Source organism: Urocitellus parryii, chromosome 6 (assembly GCF_045843805.1).
Source record: "Urocitellus parryii isolate mUroPar1 chromosome 6, mUroPar1.hap1, whole genome shotgun sequence".
Taxonomy (NCBI): Eukaryota; Metazoa; Chordata; class Mammalia; order Rodentia; family Sciuridae; genus Urocitellus; species Urocitellus parryii.
This window is the reverse complement of record NC_135536.1, coordinates 182,366,554-182,386,281: the sequence shown is the minus strand read 5'-3', so window position 1 is coordinate 182,386,281 and position 19,728 is coordinate 182,366,554. Positions and strand designations below refer to the sequence as shown.

At 40.2% G+C, this 19,728-nt stretch overlaps 1 protein-coding gene across 1 annotated transcript in view; it reads left to right on the top strand.

Annotated features, from left to right (window-relative positions):
• Positions 1–19,728, top strand: part of Chd6 (chromodomain helicase DNA binding protein 6) — a 222,271-nt gene that overhangs the window by 176,077 nt on the left and 26,466 nt on the right. The window contains exons 21-27 of the mRNA XM_026383173.2: positions 94–296; positions 1,270–1,469; positions 2,146–2,305; positions 4,584–4,673; positions 6,893–6,996; positions 10,267–10,396; positions 12,060–12,120. Coding sequence (XP_026238958.2) covers positions 94–296; positions 1,270–1,469; positions 2,146–2,305; positions 4,584–4,673; positions 6,893–6,996; positions 10,267–10,396; positions 12,060–12,120 — 948 coding nt within the window. The remainder of the gene's footprint in view (positions 1–93; positions 297–1,269; positions 1,470–2,145; positions 2,306–4,583; positions 4,674–6,892; positions 6,997–10,266; positions 10,397–12,059; positions 12,121–19,728) is intronic.

The window sequence follows — 19,728 nt, the reverse complement described above, 5'->3', positions numbered from 1 at the left end:
GCCCTGAGGCAGCAGGATAGCAGGGTATGTTTGAGCATTGTGGTGGGAGCAGAGAAGAGAGCCCATCTCCCCAACAGTCCTCTCCATTTTCAGGAAAGCTTAGTGATTGACCGACCTCGTGTGAGAAAGCAGACAAAACACTACAACTCATTTGAAGAAGATGAGCTCATGGAGTTTTCAGAGTTAGACAGCGACTCAGATGAAAGGCCCACTCGATCCAGGCGCCTCAATGACAAAGCCAGGCGCTACCTCCGAGCTGAATGCTTCCGAGTAGAGAAGAATCTGCTTATCTTTGGGTGGGTATTGGCTCTGCTTGCTGGTGGTACTGCTGATGCTTTTTTCCCTACTGTGTTTCAGTCCCTGGGATTTGTCCAGCATTTTTCTCCAGTCCCCTCTTGTTGCGGGGCTGATTGGGGTCTACTGGAGCAAGAAGAGTTGAGCTTTCTGCTCAGAATCCCCCTCAAGTGTTTTCTAGTGTCACAGTCAAGAAGCCACTCTGCAGGTGGTGGGGAAGAGAGGGAAAGGAAGAGTTCCTGTCCTGTGGGTAGCAGAAAGCACAGGGAGTCACTGTGTGCTCTGCAGCCACAATGTAGAAGTGCCATGGTTTTCTCAAGCTTGTCACAACAAATCTACTAATTTTGTATCTTCTGATTTCCTGCTTTTTCCCCCAAGGATATATAACAAGTCCATATAGCAGATATTACATTCAAGACATGATTGATTTAGGGCTCTGATTTTGGTAGAAGTAGAAGGTTCAGTTTCTGTGACCTCACCATTGCTGTTTTTGTGGAAAGTACCAGGGGCACGGACTACTGAGCCATATCCCCATCCCTATTTTGTATTTTATTTAGAGACAGGGTCTCACTGAGTTATTTAGCGCCTCACTTTTACAGAGGCTGGCTTTGAACTCTCAGTTCTCCTACCTCACCCTCCTGAGCCATTGGGATTACAGGTGTGCGCTGCAGACAGCTCACTATTGCTTTTGAATACTGCATCTGGACTCAGTTTCAATTTCAAACTTATTCTCTGCTCCTGATATTGTGATCTAGTGGACATATGAAGCTCTCCTTGTTCGATGCCCATGTCACTTAGTGACATTTAGTGTGCTGCGGTCATGCAGTCCTCAAAGGCCTTGCAGGACAAAGCCCTCCAGGTGATTAATAGACCCGAAAGAAGAGAAGAACCACTCATGGCTCTTGTTTGTTCTGCTCATGAAGATGCATGTGTGGCCCTTCCCCCTCCAACACCCTTCTATATTTTCACCATCAGCTGGGGCCGGTGGAAAGACATTCTGACTCACGGGCGATTCAAGTGGCACCTGAACGAGAAGGATATGGAGATGATTTGCCGGGCCCTGCTGGTGTACTGTGTCAAACATTATAAGGGGGATGAGAAGATCAAAAGTTTCATTTGGGAGCTGATCACACCTACCAAAGATGGACAGGCCCAGACCCTCCAGAACCATTCAGGTGAGAGGTGGAAGGGCTGTGCCTGAGAAGCACAAGCTCCTATGCACTTTAATCACCTGGGTGTTCCCTGTTGCTGTGTTTTGGGGGACTTCTTGGATACATTTTGGAATGTTACCTGTGGGAAAGGATGGTGATGCTCTCAGTTCTCCCTTGGGATCATCTAATGTAGCCTGTTATTCTGTTTAATAAAGGACAACTGGGACCTGTCACAGTTTCCCACATGCAGTCCTGCCCACTAACCTGAGACTCCTAGGGTTCCTCCCCTGAGCTGGGGACTCACATATTGTATTCTGTGGCTCACCCTTTTGAATTTTGCCCTTCTGTCTCTGTTCTATCTTGTCTTGCCTTTCCTATGCTGTACTCCTTTCTTGTGCATAACCAAAGTTCTCCTTGAGGTTTCAAGTCAAATATTCCTTTCCCCTGCTAAATTGTAAGGGCCCACAGGGCACAGGCTACATCTACTTTCTTGGTTCTCACAGGGTACTCAGTAAATCTTACTGACCTACTAACCAGGTACATCACCTCACACTGTGGACTAAGAAGTGGGGCCTGTCATCCAGGGCCCACCATGCCTGACGTGGCTGTCTCTTTGCAGCCCCTGCCCAACTCTGACTTAATACCTATGTTGAAGCCCCCTTGGCTCATCCACATGCTCTACACTGTCTATCTGTTTCAGGGTTGTCTGCCCCAGTCCCCAGAGGGAGGAAAGGGAAGAAGACAAAGAACCAGTTATTGCTCCCAGAACTAAAGAATGCAGACTGGTTGGCTACCTGCAACCCTGAGGTGGTCTTGCATGATGATGGCTATAAGAAACACCTCAAACAGCACTGCAATAAGTGAGTGTGCCCTTCTCATCCCTTAAGGAAGCCTCACCCAGACGTCCAGGCTCCTGGGACTTCCATGGGAATACCACTTCATATTTCTGTACTATCTACTTTATTTATGCAAGGTCTGGAAAGACATAATAGGGGATCTGTGGTCCAAACTGAGTCAGAATTCATTTCATGTTTCAGCTCCCTAACTTCTTTAACCAAATCTCTTCTCTCAAACAAGGCACTATGAATCCTGGAGGATTTTTCTAATCTGACTCAAAACCAATGAGGACATACTCTATCTCTGAGATCAGATTAGCAAGGACAGAACACTGGCCTCACTGGTCAATACTCTGAGCACCCTATGCTGCATTGCTTCCTCTTCTAATTTGGTGTTGCTGTCATGGTCTCCAGTTCCTTAATAGGCATGTATTTGAGATAGTATTCTTTGTATCCTTAGGCTTACAGCTGGGCTGGGGTGCAGACAGCAACAAACAGTGATATAAAATGAAATTCTATTCTTGTGTAATTTAGTCTTGGGTTATTAGGGCACTAAACCACAAAACTGACATTCTGCTCCAGGTCCTACTAAGAACTAGCTCCCACTGGTGAAGTCTAAAAATCAGTTGTGGTTCTAAATTCTTAGAGAGTTCTTATTCTCTGGGCTTTAGGAGGGGGAAAAGTCTCAAAATTATTTAGTTGACTGGCAGCTGAGTTAAGAATAATATAACAGAGGGGCTGGGGATGTGGCTCAAGTGGTAGCGCGCTTGCCTGGCATGCATGCGGCCCGGTTCAATCCTCAGCATCACATACAAACAAAGATGTTGTGTCCACTGAAAACTAAAAAAAATAAATATTAAAAAAAAGAGAATAATATAACAGAGATGTAAGGATTTTTTTTTCCTTTTAAAGGTTCTAAGTACGTGTGTCTGCACCCACAACTCAAGTTCACAGTGGTACTTTCCTCCAAGAACTAACAGAAATTATGCCTTTTTTAGAGGACTCAACCCCTCATTATTAACTTTTTTTTTAATAGATTTTTTAAAATTCCGTCAAAAATAAGTTTTCTTCTCACCTCCAGTTTCCCTGTTGCCCTCTCCAGAGGCAACCCTTGTTAACCTGGTTCTTCCACAGACACTTTGTGCACATACCAGTTGTATACAGATGTGCAGCCTCGTTTTGTCTTTCTTAAAATTATATGTATTGTACATAACTGCTTGTGATCCCTTTTTTTAAACACCTTTATCTGGCTGTCAGTTCCTGTATAAGTACTACAGATATACTTGAGCTTTTATTTCCAGCAGCCAATCTTCACTCTTTTTTTAAAAAAATTATTTATATATATATATATATTTATTTTTAGTTGTTAATTGGACCTTTATTTTATTCATTTATTTTTATGCGGTGCTGAGAATCAAACCCAGTGCCTCACACATGCTAGGCAAGCGCTCTAACACCGAGCCACAACCCTAGCTTACAACTTTCACTCTTGACTGGTAGTGAGGAAATTGTCCCAAGTACTCCTCCAGACGTCTTTGCTACTTAGCCTTGAACACAAGCATCTCTTCAATAATGGCCTCACCTGTATCTACCCTTACTCTCAACCTAGGTCATACATGCATGTTTAGCCTGGGCCCCCACTGTCATCTTCTGTGTCTCTAACTCTTCATGATTGGTCTCATTTCACAACTAGACTGCTGTAGGCTCTCCAAGAACAATGTTGAATTGTTTACTTTGGTATATACCTCAGAGCACCCAAGCATGATGCAGGGCACAGAGTAATTGCCCAGCAAATACTTGTTTAATTGCTTTGTGTGGTGCATCACTGTGGAGCCTGAGTGCTGCCTCTGCAGAATCAAGGTGAATTGAGTACCTGAGGAGAGAAGATATGTTGGTATGAAAAAGAGACACCTGCCCTTTATTTATTTCACTATGTGCAAGTAAAACTGTTGCACACATTACTCACTCTTCAGTAAGTGGAAAACTGATAACTGGCCTCTGGGAAACCAGCTCTGCCCCCTGGGTCATTGTGGCCATGTGGGAGCGGTGAGTACTCTGAAAGATCAGGGGGAGTGCTTCTGTTTCTGATTTCCCCTGTGGTTCACAGGACATTCCAACAGATGACTGAGGACATGGTTGCTTTCTTGGGTAAGGTGAAGGTGCTCTTAGTAACATCTGCCATTGGCACATAGTATCTTACTGATATATTACTTTATATCCACTATTAACTTAGGATGTAGGCTGTGGTACACAGACAGTCATGGTTCTAATATGTTTGCATTGCTGTTCTTGCCTTTCCTAGGGTCCTTTTGAGAGTACGGATGCTATACTACCTAAAAGCTGAAATACTGGGAGAAGCAGCTGATAAAGCATTTGAGGGAACTTCTGCCAGGTAAAACAAATCAACCTTAGCTCTCAGTGTTAAAGAATCAAGGTAAAGTGCCTGTTCATGGACTGGCCTGTACTTCAGGAGGCCCGTGTCCGTATCCTACATAAGATCAGTTGCCCAGGTGGTAAGCAGGCAGGTAAAGAAGGACGACTTGGTCAGGTTATCTATAGATACAGAAAGGGAGAAAGTAGGCTTTTAGAAACACAGTTTTTGGTGGGGTTTTAGTCCCTATTTATCCTCCCAAATAGTATTATAAAATTGCCTTTAAAACAGTCATTTCTTGCCAGGCATAGTAGCTCACACCTATAATCCCAGAACTAAGGAGACTAAGGCAGGAAGATCACAAGTACAAGGCCAACCTTGGCAACTTAGTGAGACCCTATCTCAAAATAAATAAAAGGGATGGAGATATCACTCAGTTGTAGAGCATCCCTGGGTTCAATCCCCAGTACCGGGGGCTGGGGGGTGGATAATTTCTCTACCTTAAGTAATTTTTGTCATGGGTGTTACTTAAATACGCTTGATGTGCCAGGTATAAACTAGAACTTTTACCTAGAATCCCATTTGACCCTAGTACTTTTAGGCATTTGAGTATTTCTCCTTTATTTACTAATCATATTAATAACATTTTGTGGCCTGTTTGATTTTTTGCATCTTAGTTTTGTAAATTAATATTTCCCAAAGCTATAGAATCCTGTAGAAGTTTCCCAAGATTTCAGGGAATGAGGCCAGCAAACTCTCAGTTGCCACTTGATAAAACTCTCAGAAAATTGTAATTTATAGGTGGGATCTCCAGATAGCCTCCTTCACCTTCCCCAGAGCAGCAATTTGCCCTATACCTATACACACTGGTCCTTCCCAGAGAAAACACCAGAAGTGCTATTATTTGGACTTTAAGATAACCTGGGGCCCTGATTTCTTTCTCTTTCTTTCCGTTGTGCAATGCCATTGACTTTAAGTCAGAGCACTAAAGGAGAGAGAAGCATAGACAGCTTTACCCAGCAGGCAACTTATAATCAGAACCAGTCCTCACAGTGACTGTTAATACTTGATATGCCTTCTGGGGTCATTGAAGTAATTTCCAGCAGGAATAAGGGGGTTATGTGTTTTAGTAAAGAGGTTTAAATTAAGTCATATAAATGCAGCAAAATTCAACCTAGTATTACCTGGCAGAAGTAATCTGAATATACACCTGTCATATGCTTTCTTAGACATGTAAGAAGTAATGGGTGTTAGCTCAGTAGAAGATGGACAGGGTGAGTCTATTGCCCATTCTTTGCTTTCCTTTCCTCTGCTTTCTCATTCTATCCCTCACCCTGTCCAGGTTTAATGCCTAGGCATGAAACAGTTGCTCTAACGCATGAATAGCAGTCATTTCAGAAAGTTCAGCCCATGCACTATGCAGACAGAGCAGTGAGTTTCTGGAAAACTGGAAGCCAGAGTACATTTAACCTCAGGGGGAACTGGACCTGGCAGGGACATTTGGGCTTGTGACACAGTAACAGCCTGATGGAAAAACAGTTTTCAAATGCTGCAGAGAAACCATCCCAGGCAGGGAGGAGCCATTTAGGTAGATGTTTCCCCTCACAAATCCCAAAACCTTCAAAGAGCAAGGGCTTCTCAAATGAATGAAGACAGTGAGCTAAGAGATGAATGAAAACATGTGCATGCTAAGAACGTGGCCAGAAGCTCACAGAGGGACTGATGGAACAAGCCTGCTGACTCTCTGCATGTCTGCACCCTGAGGCAACTTACATTCATTCCTTTTGCCAGGAGCAGTTCAATCTATGATCTGTTTTGACCCAACAGTTAACAGACCATTTTAAGTATTCAGTCAAGTATGAATTCAATTGTTTGGAGGAATTTCTGCCTTCAGATGTCCAATATATCACTGGGTTTTGCTGTGGTTCTCAACGAAAGAGGCACATCAGAACTTTCTTATACATATAGATCCCAGGGCCAACTGACAATGGGTTCTCTAAAGTGGAGCCTGGAATTGAAGCACAAATACTTGGATAGTTCCACTGGAGATTCTGATACCAAGAGTCTGGTTAAGAAACATTGACCCACCGCCTTCTGAATCTTCCTCTTTGTTACTATTCTAGCATCTCGGCATGCAGTTATGAGTGTGACTTAATACTAGGGTTAGGCCAGTGGCTTTTGTATTATTTGTATTATGTGTGTGTTAAAGGAAGGCTGAGCCTGCGCCCTTTCTTCCACAGGGAACTGGATGTTCCTCTGCCCGACATTGACTACATGGAGATCCCAGTGGATTGGTGGGATGCTGAGGCTGATAAGTCCCTTCTCATTGGCGTGTTCAAACATGGTGTGTATTTTAGTGAATGTGTTTCCTTCTGCATCACCTCCCCCAGGAAAGATAATTCAGGAGATCTTTTACTAAGCTTCATATTCCTGCAAAATTCCACAGTCCTATTACATATCTCTCTTAAAAAGTAGAATCTACCAGGGCATGGTGTCACACGCCTATAAAGAGATAATATCTCAGACTGTTATCTGAGATAAAGATCACAAGTTCAAGATGAGCCTCAGAACTTAGACCCTGTCTCAAGATAAAAAGTAGAAAGGACTATAGATGTGTCTCAGTGATAAAGCACCCCTGGATTCAGTCCCCACTGTCCCCACAAAAAAAAGAAAGTAGAGCCTTACCCTTTTGAAATCTTGATGAATGTGTGTTGTGTAACAATACTGTGAACATTATGGCACTGAGAAACTTCAGAAAGGTTAATGTGGCTACAAACAACTTATTTGGTGTTTATCTACCCCCCCCCTTTTTTTGGGGGGGGGGGTACTGGTGATTAAACAGCATCTCCAGCACTTTTTATTTTTCGTTTTGGGACAGGATCTTGCTGAATTGCTTAGGGCCTTGGTTATTTGCTGAGGCGCCTTGAACTTCTTGAACTTGTGATCCTCCTGTCTCAGCCTCCTGAGTTGCTGGGATTATTGGTGTGTGCCACCACTCTCAGCTCTCATTCCCTCTGAATACTCCTGGTACCTGGTGCATAGTAGACACCAAATGATTCTTGAGTGAAGAAATAAATAAATGAGGGAAACTTAAAGGTTTTATCATTTCATATATATGCAAAATTCTAAGGTCATCAAACATAATTTACATGCCTTTAGTATCTTTTGCCCTATTAATTTAAAAATCTAAGCATAGATGATGGCATGGAAATTTTTTTTTAATATTAACCAAAAGATTAAAGAAGAGTGAGAGAGGTTTCTGAACAGCTTAAAGAAACTAGAATTAGTAACTCTGTCTTCACTCTGGCAGCGTTTTAAGAACCTGCTCTTCAGTTCAGCCAACTGTTAAAGATAGTTCACTTTTCAGAGATCATGTGTCAGGAAACCTCCTCTGCCTCACCTCCATGCCTTGGTTAATTGTGTGCTACAGTGTTGCATCCATTTTCTTTAATAAGAGATACACAGCTGTTCATGGACTGGGGTTTGGGGGATCTTTAGGTCCATCCCCAGACATCCAGCTCCAGCCATGCTTAAATGAGGATAAAACCGTGGTTCTGTCTGTAAGCCAACCCCAGGAGAACTGGCCAAGTCTTTGGTCAAGACTTTAGCCGGTGGCAAGAAGGTCCTGTAGCAAGCCTAGGCAGAATGATGTTCCTTACAGCTCTCCATTGCATTAAGTGACTGTTGCACCCTCTTGGGCAGCCTGGATTTATGAAAAGTTCCTCAAGATAAAAGTTGAGTATTTCTGTTCACATTCTGAGATAGGAGCTTATATACTAAGTAAAAAGAGGCAACAGCCACCACCCCCTCAAAGGCCTGTCATTTTGTTGCTTTTCTTTGTTTGGCCATAATAGTCCCTACTAATCTCTCTTTCAGGACTATCATTAGGGCTTTCTAGGGAACCTCCAGCTTCACAGTTAATTAAGAAATAGAAATGCAGACTCTGTCTCTAAACTTCAGACTCACATATATGTAACAAGAGAAAGTCTACAAAGTTGGAACTTACCCAGAGGGCACAAGAAGTGCCCCAGCCTACTTCTTGCCATGTCAAGCACAAGTGTATGAAGGTAGGACACTTAGTGACAGCTAATCTCCCTCGATGATAAGGACAGCAGAGAATAGCCTTCACTATCTTACTATCAGATGAATCACCCCTCTTTTCATGAAAAGAGGCAGGTGGAGGCAGTGACAGAAACTTCTTAAGTCAGGAAGTGTATTGGGGAAATTTTTGTTTTGATGTGAGCTGAGGCCAAACACACACCATGATGTTTGGAACAGAAGAAATCTGAGCAAAACTGACTTATCCGGTCAGGTGTTTTTTGAGTATATGCAGTGTTTTGGCCCTGCGCTGGATACTAGACATTTATAATAAGCAAAACAGAGATTCTATTTCTATGGAGCTCACAATCTCAGGAGAGACATTTATAGTAATCAAATAATTACCCTAGGGAATAAGCAAATAAAGAAGCACTGTAATTTCATATGCCATGTGCCTCATTGGGCAGTACCTGTCATGGAAATGTCAGGAAAATCAGTTTGGATTAAAAGATGAAGTACCTGCAGCTCCTTGGAGATAAAGTACCAGGTGCTGCCTGCAGATGTGTAGGATACAACTGCATCAACAGTAATATAAAAACAAAACCAAGATAAAAATGGAATACTCAAACAAAGTAAAATCAGATCTGTTCTTAACAACCAGGCTGATTATTGTTTATATTCAGCTCTCTCATTACATGCAGTATGCATAATATAGAACTAGAGATTGACTTTATTTGTAAGGAGAATCATCACAAGGATTTTGATGATCTTGAAGTGTTTCCCTCCAAGATAGTTTAGTATGACATTAGATTTGAGTGTTTTACATGGCCCCAAATTCTATCTCATTATAAGATTACATTAGATTCAATTTTAAAAAACACATTCTCATGCTTGGATTTTATAGAATTGAAAAAAAAAAATGTTTTTTCATTATTTCACATCCCTTTTGAGGTCTTTCTTCTGGGTTAAAGTGTTCCATCTGTTGACTTTGGGAATTTGATGAGAAGTAATTCCAAAGCCTTGGCCAGTGTGAATTAGAGTTCCATACTGAGTTTGTGAATACTGAGGTAATAGGTTTACTTTAACCCAATAAGCAATCATAGTAATCCTCTTTATAATTCAGCCCTTGTGTCCCCCATTTTGTTCAGCTTACCTTTCTAACACATGGAATAAAATTGGACTGTAAGAACAGAAGGCCCATTTAGGACATAACAAGGTATCCAGAGCTGAGGGATATGAGGAAGAGGTTGCAAAGCCAACTTGTCTGATTCTTTCTGCTATTTGAAAGCAGCAGACAGGTGAGAATTGTATCTGGATCCTACATCTGTTCATAGACACACAGTCCATAAGCTCTTGATTTTGGTGAGGCCTGCTCGGGGGTGTCTGCTTTGTCTCCAGAATCTTTCCCTATTAGGAAGTCTCAAAGGAGCCCATTAATCCTAAAGCAGTATTTTTTGTCTGAGTTTGTTTCGTTTTGTTTTTTCACTTAATAAGGAAAACAAAGTGACTGTCTAGGGCCCATGGCAGATTTGATGTGTTCCAACATGACTTCTGACATTTCTCATTACTTAAATAGGTTATGAGAGATACAATGCCATGAGAGCAGACCCAGCACTCTGTTTCCTGGAGAAAGTCGGGATGCCAGATGAGAAGTCCCTTTCTGCAGAACAGGGTGTTACGGATGGTAACTCAGACATTCCTGAAAGGTAAGAAGGCATGTAGGTTGACCGTGGTGTGAGATGCCATACCTCCAACCTATAACCCCTTCCATGTACATCCAGCATGTTTATCTTTTCCTCAGTGTCCAGCGTCTCCCTTAAACCTTGCTGCAATGCCACTACCTTCCTAAATCACTACTTTGGATCCACACTACTATGCCTCAGACCTGTTCTTTAACTTCCAAATACTGTGAACCAGTTACCAATTCCTCTACTTCATGGGTTCCTCAAGCTGCCCACCATCCTGTACAACTTGTTAACCAGGTTCACTTCTTTTCTGGTCAGAGGATTCTCAAGGAAGAATTCAGACTTCTCATACCTGACAAAAAACTAAGAGGCACAGCAAGTAAAGGTTTCCTGACCTTAAAATTCCAGTATGGCCCATGAGTAAGGTAGATTTAGGACTCACTGCTTGGTGGCTGTGCATTTTAGCCTATCCTTGGGTTTGGTGCAGAAATGTACTTTGGCTGACTTTCATCTACTGTAGGCATAACATCAACAGCCATAAGTTCTTAGGAAAAGTAACATAATAGCTAAAATCAGCAGTTCTCCAAAATATACATATTTTTAGGAAATGTAACATATCTCTTAGCGTGTGTTTAGTAGACCTTTGGCCCCAACTTCTCCCCCATACTACTTGGCATTGCCAAGGACTGTGGTCAGGCCTGACCATGAGAGAATTACATTGTCCAGAGCCCCTAACTATCTTTGAGGAAAAAAAAGAGTTAACATGAATTTTCTACCTATTCTTTAACCCTTGGGAAACCACATTAGCTGTCATGCTATTCTTTGCCCCCTAGGCATTTTCTGTTGACAAATAATAAAGATACATTCTGGGAGATGTTAACAAAGCCCAAATGACTAATGATCTTTATGTTAGGTTCACCAGTTGAGGGAAAACACCACCTGGGACAAGTACCTGAATGTGGCATAAAGCTTACATTTTTGTGGGCTATTCTTTCTATAGTTAAGCATTGAAAGTAGGAGATTGTCCTGCCTTTAGTACCTGAGCACCAAAGATAAGCGTATTTGGGACAGGAATATTTCGAAGTCAATTTTGAAAAGAATGATGAAAAACAGACATCAAAAATAGTTAACGTTCACGAGAGAGAAGACATTAGGCAGCTAATATGGCCATATGTACCTGATGGCAGAGAGCAAAATGCTCTTCCTTCTCAGTGGTAGAAAAGAGCTCGCCAGAAAGGTATCCTTTGCCAGATGTAAGTCATTCTGTGGGCAGATTCAGTCCACTATGATCTGGGGCTGGTGCATCAGGCCTCAGTCTTTTAGCACAGCTTTGTCTAGAACCTGTTCTTTTATCAGATAGCTCTTGATGGGAAGTAATTACCTTTATTCTGATAGTATTGAACAGCCAGCTTCTGAACTTGCCTGAGTAGATCAAGAGGCCAGTGCCTCGTGCCACAATCTCAGCTGAATGGAAGTCCTTCCCTGTAGAAGGGATGACACCATTTAATGATAGTTTCATTTTTTCCTAGTGTCTCTTTAATAAGGGAAACTAAGATTTTGAGTGCCTGTGAAGGAAGGGATCTACTAATATTCCCTTTAGTCAGTGATTGGAGTAGGGGGTTCTCTTTCAAGCATCCTAGTGGCAAAATAATTCCTATATGGTATGTGATTGCTTTTATTTTAGAGGCAGCACGGATAAAGAAGACAATGCTGAGGACAAATTAGATGGCCTCCAGAAACAAACGGTGAGTCAGATGTGCTCTTTCATATCCAAAGAGAACCCTTGCTTAGGGACTCAGTGGCATTGCTGCTGCTGCACTGTATTTCCCCCATGATTTTACCATGGAAACCTCAAACATTCAGATTGCATTGCATTTTTATTCTAATTTAACATTTTTTTAATTTTTTTTTTAATTTTCAGGTAGCTGTAGCTTTAGATGCAGTTGTAAAATATAATGTAAAAAGATCCTGTATTTCCTTTATCTAGTCCTCCCCTCAGTCCCTCCCCCACCACATAGTAACATCTTACAAATTATAGTATGATATCACATCCAGAATATTAACATGGATAGGGTACAGGAAATTTCATGACCACAAAGATTATCATCTTGCTATATTATAACCACATCTACTTCTTTGTCACTTTCACCTCTTTTTAGTCCCTGACAATCAAACTATTTCTCCATTTCTATAATTTTGTCATTTTAAGCATGTTCTGTAAATGGGATCATACAGATGTAACCTTTGGAGATTGGCTTTTTTCACTCAGCATAATTCCCTGAAGATTCACCCACGATGTTAGCCATACAGTCATTTCTTTATTTCTGAGTAGCATTCCATAGTGTGGATGAAGGATAGTTTGTTTTATCACTCATCCATTTAAGGACATTTTAGTGATTTCTACTCTTTGACTATTAAGAATAAGACCTCTAAAAACATTTGCATACAGATTTTGTGTGGACCTTCAATTTTATTTCTCAGTGATAAATGCCCCAAGAGTAAAGTTGGTACATTTTAATTTTTTTTTTTTTTTTAAGAAACTGCCTGCTTTTTGAGAGTCTGTACCATTTCATATTCCCACTAGCAATGGATAATGATTTGCTTTTTCCACATTCTCTGTCCTCAGCAGCTTTTGGTGTTGTGACTATTTTTAACTTGAGCCATTCTGATTGGTATCATTGTGGGTTTAATTTGTATTACCCTATGGCTAATGACGTTGACCATTGTTTTATGTGCTTAATTGTTATCTTGATGTCCTCTTCAGTAAAGTGTTTCTTCATATCCTTTGCCCATATTCTAATTTTGTTGTTTGTGGGTTTTAAGTTAATATTTTATTTAGTTCTTTGTAGCTTACAGATACTAGTCTTTTTTCAGGTAGATGACTTACAGATATTTTCCTTTGGTTTCCACTTTAGCCTATTCATGTTGTCTTTCACTAATTTTATGAAGGCACCTTATCAGTTTGGTCTTATGGATCAAGAACTCCTGCCTCCTTTTACATCTAAAGATTTTCTTCGATTTTTTTTTTCTAAAAGTTTTAAAGTTGTACACGTTAGTCTATGATCTGTTTTAAGTTAATTTTCACATAAGTGAAGAATATTAGCTCAAGGTTCATTTTTTTCCTTTCATTAACATTTTATAGTTTTCAACATGCAAATCCAGTACATGTTTTAGATTACATCCAAGTATTTCATTTTCTGTGGAACAAGTGTAAATACCATTGTGTTTTTAACTATAGTGTCCACATGTCACTATACTGAAATGCAATTGATATTGTATGTTTATTTTGCATCCTGCAACTTTGCTGGACTTGCTTATCAGTTCTAGGAACTTTTTTCCTTAGATTTCTTGGGATTTTCCTTGTCAACACCATGTCATTTGAAAATAGGGACAGTTTTTCTTCCTTTCTGATCTTTATATTACCTTTTCTTGCCTTGCTGCACTGGCTAAAATTTGTAATTGTGTGTTGGGTTAGAGTGTTGGAATAGACATCTTTTCCTCCTTCCTGATATTAAAAGGAAGGCATTTGTCTTACATTGTTAAGTATAATATTAGCTATAGAGGTTTTTTTGTTTGTTTAGATCTCTTTATCTTTCTATTGTTCACATTGAGTACTTTGTATTATTCTAAAAATTTACTGATTATAGGGCTGGGGATGTGGCTCAATGGTAGAGCACTTGCCTTGCAGGGTGAGGCACTGGGTTCAAGCCTTAGCACCACATAAAAAATAAATTAATAAACAAAAATATTGTGTGTCCATCTACAACTAAAAAAATTTTTTTTAATTACTGATTATTTTTTTATTCTCTTCCATTCTTCTGGTGAGCCTTTTTTTTAATGTATGTATGAGTCTTTTTTCTTCCATTTATTGTATTTTTCAAATCTAAAATTTCCCTTTGGTTTTGATTTTTGTTTCTTTGCACTTGCTTAGCAAGAAGTATGTTCAGAATTATTTATTGATGGTTTTTAAATTCTTCATTCGGATAATTAAGAATCTATTATCCCTGTGTTGGGATCTATTGACTCTCATTTTTTCCTCCAATTTGAGATCTTTCTGATATTGATGTGATCTTGATCTTCTTCATTGAAACCTGGACATTTGGGGGTATTATTTTGTGAACTCTAGAACTTATTTGAACCTTGTAATTTTTTTTAATATTTATTTTTTTAGCTATAGTTGGACACAATACCTTGATTTTATTTATTATTTTTATGTGGTGCTGAGGACTGAACCCAGGGCCTTGCCATGCTGCAACCCCAGCCCCTGAACCTTGTATTTTAATGGGCTTCTTTGACAACTCTCTGGCACAGGAACAAGGTTTGGAGATCCACTTTGTTTCTGTGATGTGAGGGTAGGCCTTCAGATTCCAGGTTCATTCCCTTTAACACCTGTTAAACAGGAATTAAATTTGAGCCCCCACATTAGTCTTTGCTGGTACCATGGAAGGGCCAGGGCTCATTATTACCTATCAGGGGCAGAGGTCCTGGCTCTCTACTTAGCTTTCTTTTCCTAGCACCACCCCTACAGGGGAATTGGGAGCCCTGTTGGCACCCAGAGAAGGTAGACATCTAGATTCCCCATTCGGCCTTTGCTGGCTAAGTAGGGTGAGCCAGTTTTTTCTGTTATTGGGCTGGAGTAATGCAGTTTTTATCCTAACTTTTTTTTTTTTTTTTTATGTCCCTAACCTCCTCTTTTCCTGATCCTTTGCTAGAGGAAACAGGCTTTTGTTGGAGCCTCTGGCATTTCCACAGAGCTAGTCTACCTCCAAATCTGAGATAGATGAGACAAAAGGGGAAAAAAAAAAAAAAAAAACAGAGAACTCATCCATGTTGTTACCTGGGTCCAGAGGTTCCTGGTTTGCCTTGCCTTCTTTTCTTCACCTTTCAGAGTTTTCTTTTATTTGTTGTTGTTAGTTAAAAATTGAGTTTCTTTATAGAGCACATTGAGAAATTAACAGTGATTAAGCAATCTGCATGTTACAAAACCAAGAAAACAGAAGCTAGGGTTGTGGCTCAGTGGTAGAGTGCTCACCTAGCACAGGTGAGAAACTGGGTTCAATCCTTGGCACCACATAAAAATAAATAAATAAAAATAAAGTCATAGTGTCCACCTACAACTAAAAAAAAAAAATTTAAAATCAAGAAAAAAAAGTATTTGAATTGTTTTTACAATTAACAGTATTATGGAGAAGTATATCTTTTTCTGGGTTTTGGTAGATATGATTTTTTTTAAAAGGCTGTTTACCATCCCTTTAACTTGTTTCTAAACTTAAATATTTCAAACCCACCCAGCATATACAGCTATTATCAACTATCTGTTTCATAGGCTAACATAGTGTTTCTGTTGCATGAGATTCATTTCTTTCCCACTAGCACTCACTTTTATTTATTTTATGTATAATGTCCAGGGCTTTTAGTTGTAGTTAGAGTTAGGAATAGGGAAATGTACATATCCCAGAGAAGTCTTCGTTGCATTTTTGAAATTAATTTCTGGAACTTTGCATAAGCAATTTGAAACATCATCTGTGCCCCAGCATCATTTGACCAAATCTCTGGCTTTGAGCAGTAGTTGTATCTGTTATAATTCCATGGATTCTGGATCCCAAGGGTTAGTATAGCACTGTCCCCAAGTGGCTTCATTGCCAGAGCCCTCTTTTCTGATCACTACCCCAGAATTATCACTTCTTTCTATTCTATTCTCTTGATTCTAGCTTGCAGAATGTATAGTATTTACTTTGACTTCTATCAGTTTTGATTCCTATAATAGTAACAATGAGGGGCTAAGGATATGATTCAGTAATAGAGCAATTGCTTGTCATGTTTGAGTTCCTGGGTTCAATCCCCAGCACCACAAAAAAATAAATAAATAAATAAAAGAACAGTAACAATGATATCACTTTCCCAAAGTGGAAAATAATTGTTTTCCAAGGACATGTTTCCTTGAGAAACAGTGGATTGAAATGAATCAGCATGAAGCCTTAGACTCTAGACCTGAAGGAAGTTGGGTTCTGGTCTTGACAGTTAAAATCCAACCTCTCAGTGCACATATTATTTCTTTTACTTCTCAAATCCTTAAAACCTGAGCAAAAGCAGTTGGAGTTGGAAGTGACTTCTCCTGGATTTTAAGGTGGACAGATCATAAATAGGTTTAACTTGATTTCCAGTGTATTTGATTTACAGCACATGTAGAGGAATGGCCTATGTCTGAACCAGGTCTGCTACTCCACCCTCTTGCCCTATACCAGTATGCATTGCAGATCCTGGTTAGTTGTTTTCTCCCCAGTACATGGTTAAAGAAGCCCAAAGTAATGTGTAAAGGGCCTCTCAAATGGGTCAGTTAAACAGACCTGGGCATAGATAGGTACCATTCATTAGGATGGGTGGGGTCTTAGCATTGTGTGCCATTTCCTGTACAGCATCACTGTCGGGATCATTCTAAGTCCATGCAGGAATAAAAGAGGAACATGCTACCTTCTAAGCTAGCCCATTGCAATGGTGAATGACACTGCCTTATACCAAACCAGGAGTCTGCCTCACATTTGGTTCCGTAGGATTTTACACTCTCGATCAGCTACTGTTGTTAATCTCTAAATCTCTTCAGATGGAATATCCCCAATTCCTCTGTATTTCTTCATATCCTCTCCAGATCCCTTGCTATTTTGTGGTCTCTTCTGGAGTGCACTGTACTCATTCTTTTAAAATGTGGCATTTAGAAAAATGGAGTGTTTTTAGGCTTAGAAGGGACTTCTGAGTTATCTGGTCTACTCCTTTTCTTGCCCTTTCTCTGTTTTAATGCCAGTAGCACTTTTGATCAGTAAGCAGTTACTAGCTGCAAGATTACAGGTTTGGCTGGATTCAGTGAACCAGTTAGTCTTGTATTTATTTGGGTTTGGGATGGTCTGGAGCCCAGAACTGTAGTGAAAATCTTTATCAAACTTATATAGGGAGAGTAGCATCTCTGTTCAGAGATGTAGCAATAAGTAATGGCACAACTGCAATTAATATAATTATATTGTAATAAGCATGACTTGTCCTTGCTGTGCTGCAGTTCCTACCACAGGTGGCTGTGCTGGGTCTCAGGTACTGTCCAGAACAGAAGGCCTGTAGATAGAAAAATGAAATCATGCCCAATGAGATATCAGGGGGGGGGGGAAAAAAAACTTGCAAGAAAATTTTATGTCCAAAATGGTCATGTTTCATTGTAAGAAAATTTTAGGAACCAAACAAATAGTCTTTTCTCGTGAGTTAAGAGGTTGCAAGTTCTCTGAACTCAAATAGTAATTTTTGTATGTGAAATACTTTCACACTCACCAACGCATACTTCTCTTTCAATTAGGCCTTATTCTTATCCCTAATGTAGGGAACTCAAATAGTTTTATAGTCAGCTGCAAAAAATACTATACAGTCAGAAGACACAAGAACAGTGTCTTCCCTGTTCACATTTTTTTCTAAATCATGCTGTTTCTCCATAATAAAATCCTTGGATTTTTATATTTATGACATTTTATATGTATCTACTTTCAGTACAAAGTTTATACACAAGTAGCATGCTTGATTTTCCTGGAAAATGAAAATCTTAGTGGGGTCTTTTTAACTCTGCCTTTGTACATCTTGATGCCTATACACAGAGAACTCATGTTCTCCTGGCAAAAACCCTATGCATCCTTCAGTATCTAGCTTACAGGATGCCTCATAGATGTCTTTCCCTTACCTGGTTTGGGTCTGGCAAAGGTGGTGGCTTTTCTTGTTTTCCCACCGTGTTTAAGAGCACTTAAAATACTGTAGGAACACTATTTATCGTCTTTGTTTCATAACCACTGGGCTCCAGAAGGTAAGGATTCTATTTTTTCTGCTGTCATAGTCCCAGAACCAAGCAAAGTTCCTGACACTTATTAGCCAACTATAAGAAGACAGTTGGCCACTACTATGGTGTGATAAGGAGCATGCTTATTCTCAGGCCCACTGCCCCCGTTTTGTAGGCTATAAACATTTCTCAATTGGAAGTCTCTATGGTGTGATAAGGAGCATGCTTGTTCTCAGGCCCACTGCCCCTGTTTTGTAGGCTATAAATGTTTCTCAGTTGGAAGTATCTATACTTGTAAATTTCAGCATTGAAAGGATTTTCACAAATAAGCAAATACCACCTATTGCATTGGCTCTGGGGTTTTATGAAAGCATAGAAGATACTCTGTGCCTACAGGCCCCACCTGGTCCGTACTGCCACTGCCTCAGCCAGGCCAAGACTGAAAAGGGGATGCTTGCAGGCCTCAGAGGCAGTCACAAACAAGGGCACTAGACCTGCTGATTTCAGATAAGGAAATGGAGCCCCATGTCCCAGTAGGGAAGTAAGAACTAAGTCACTTTAGTTATAGACAATGCATGTGAAGTCTTTGTAGAGTTTTTCCATCCACCACAGCAGTACTGTACCGTGGCCAAGAATTCACTCTCTCAAGTCAGATCTTGTGGGTTTGAATTCCATGTTCACCACTAATAGTGCAATCTGGAATGACATTATCTACCTCCTCATTCCTACAACTTCCTCCTGTCTAAAATGAATTATTATAATAAAGAAATGAAAAAAATGCATATAAAGTATTGAGTACAGGATCTGACCACTTACCTGTGCTCAGTAGGCCTTTGCAGATTGCTGCAGTGTTACTATATTATGAAGCCTTCCTTAGAGCGTATATTCAAGTTAAAAGAGAACTATTAAGTGATACTGAGAAACAGTCCAGTCTAGTAGCTGGACTGTTTCTCAGTATTTCCTCAGTCCCAGCTACCATTTGATGAGCATTTGCTTTGTGCCAGCATTTGGTTAAATTCTTGTCATATTTGTACTCATTTGTGCCCTATAATCACCCTAGAAGGTAACACTGTTGTCTCCATTTTGCAAAAGAAAAAAATGAGCTTGAGAGAGATCAAAACAACTTGCCCAAGGCCAGGGAGCAGTGGGCTGCTGGATTCCAAACCACATGTGTTCCCAGGATGGAGAAATTGCGTGTCATAACCAACCAGTGTCCTTTGTTGTTGGCACTTTCTGAGGCCCCTCACTCTGAAACAATTGGCTCATACTTCTGACATGAACATTTCTTCCTGAGTGAGTCATGTAAGCAGAAATTGAGGTTCTAAATGTAAACATGCAGTTGAGATACAAGGGCCTTCTATATGCCAAGAGCCTGTTGGCTTCCTGTGATCCAGGACTGTTGCTGCTTTAGCTTTTCACATATTCATTTTAACTAAAATTCTGACATTTTTCACTTGAGCTACTGATAAACTTAGTCTTCTTCATTCTGTCATTTCTTAAGAGAGAGGATGGGATACAGAAAAAGACACTTGCTAATACCAGAAGCTTT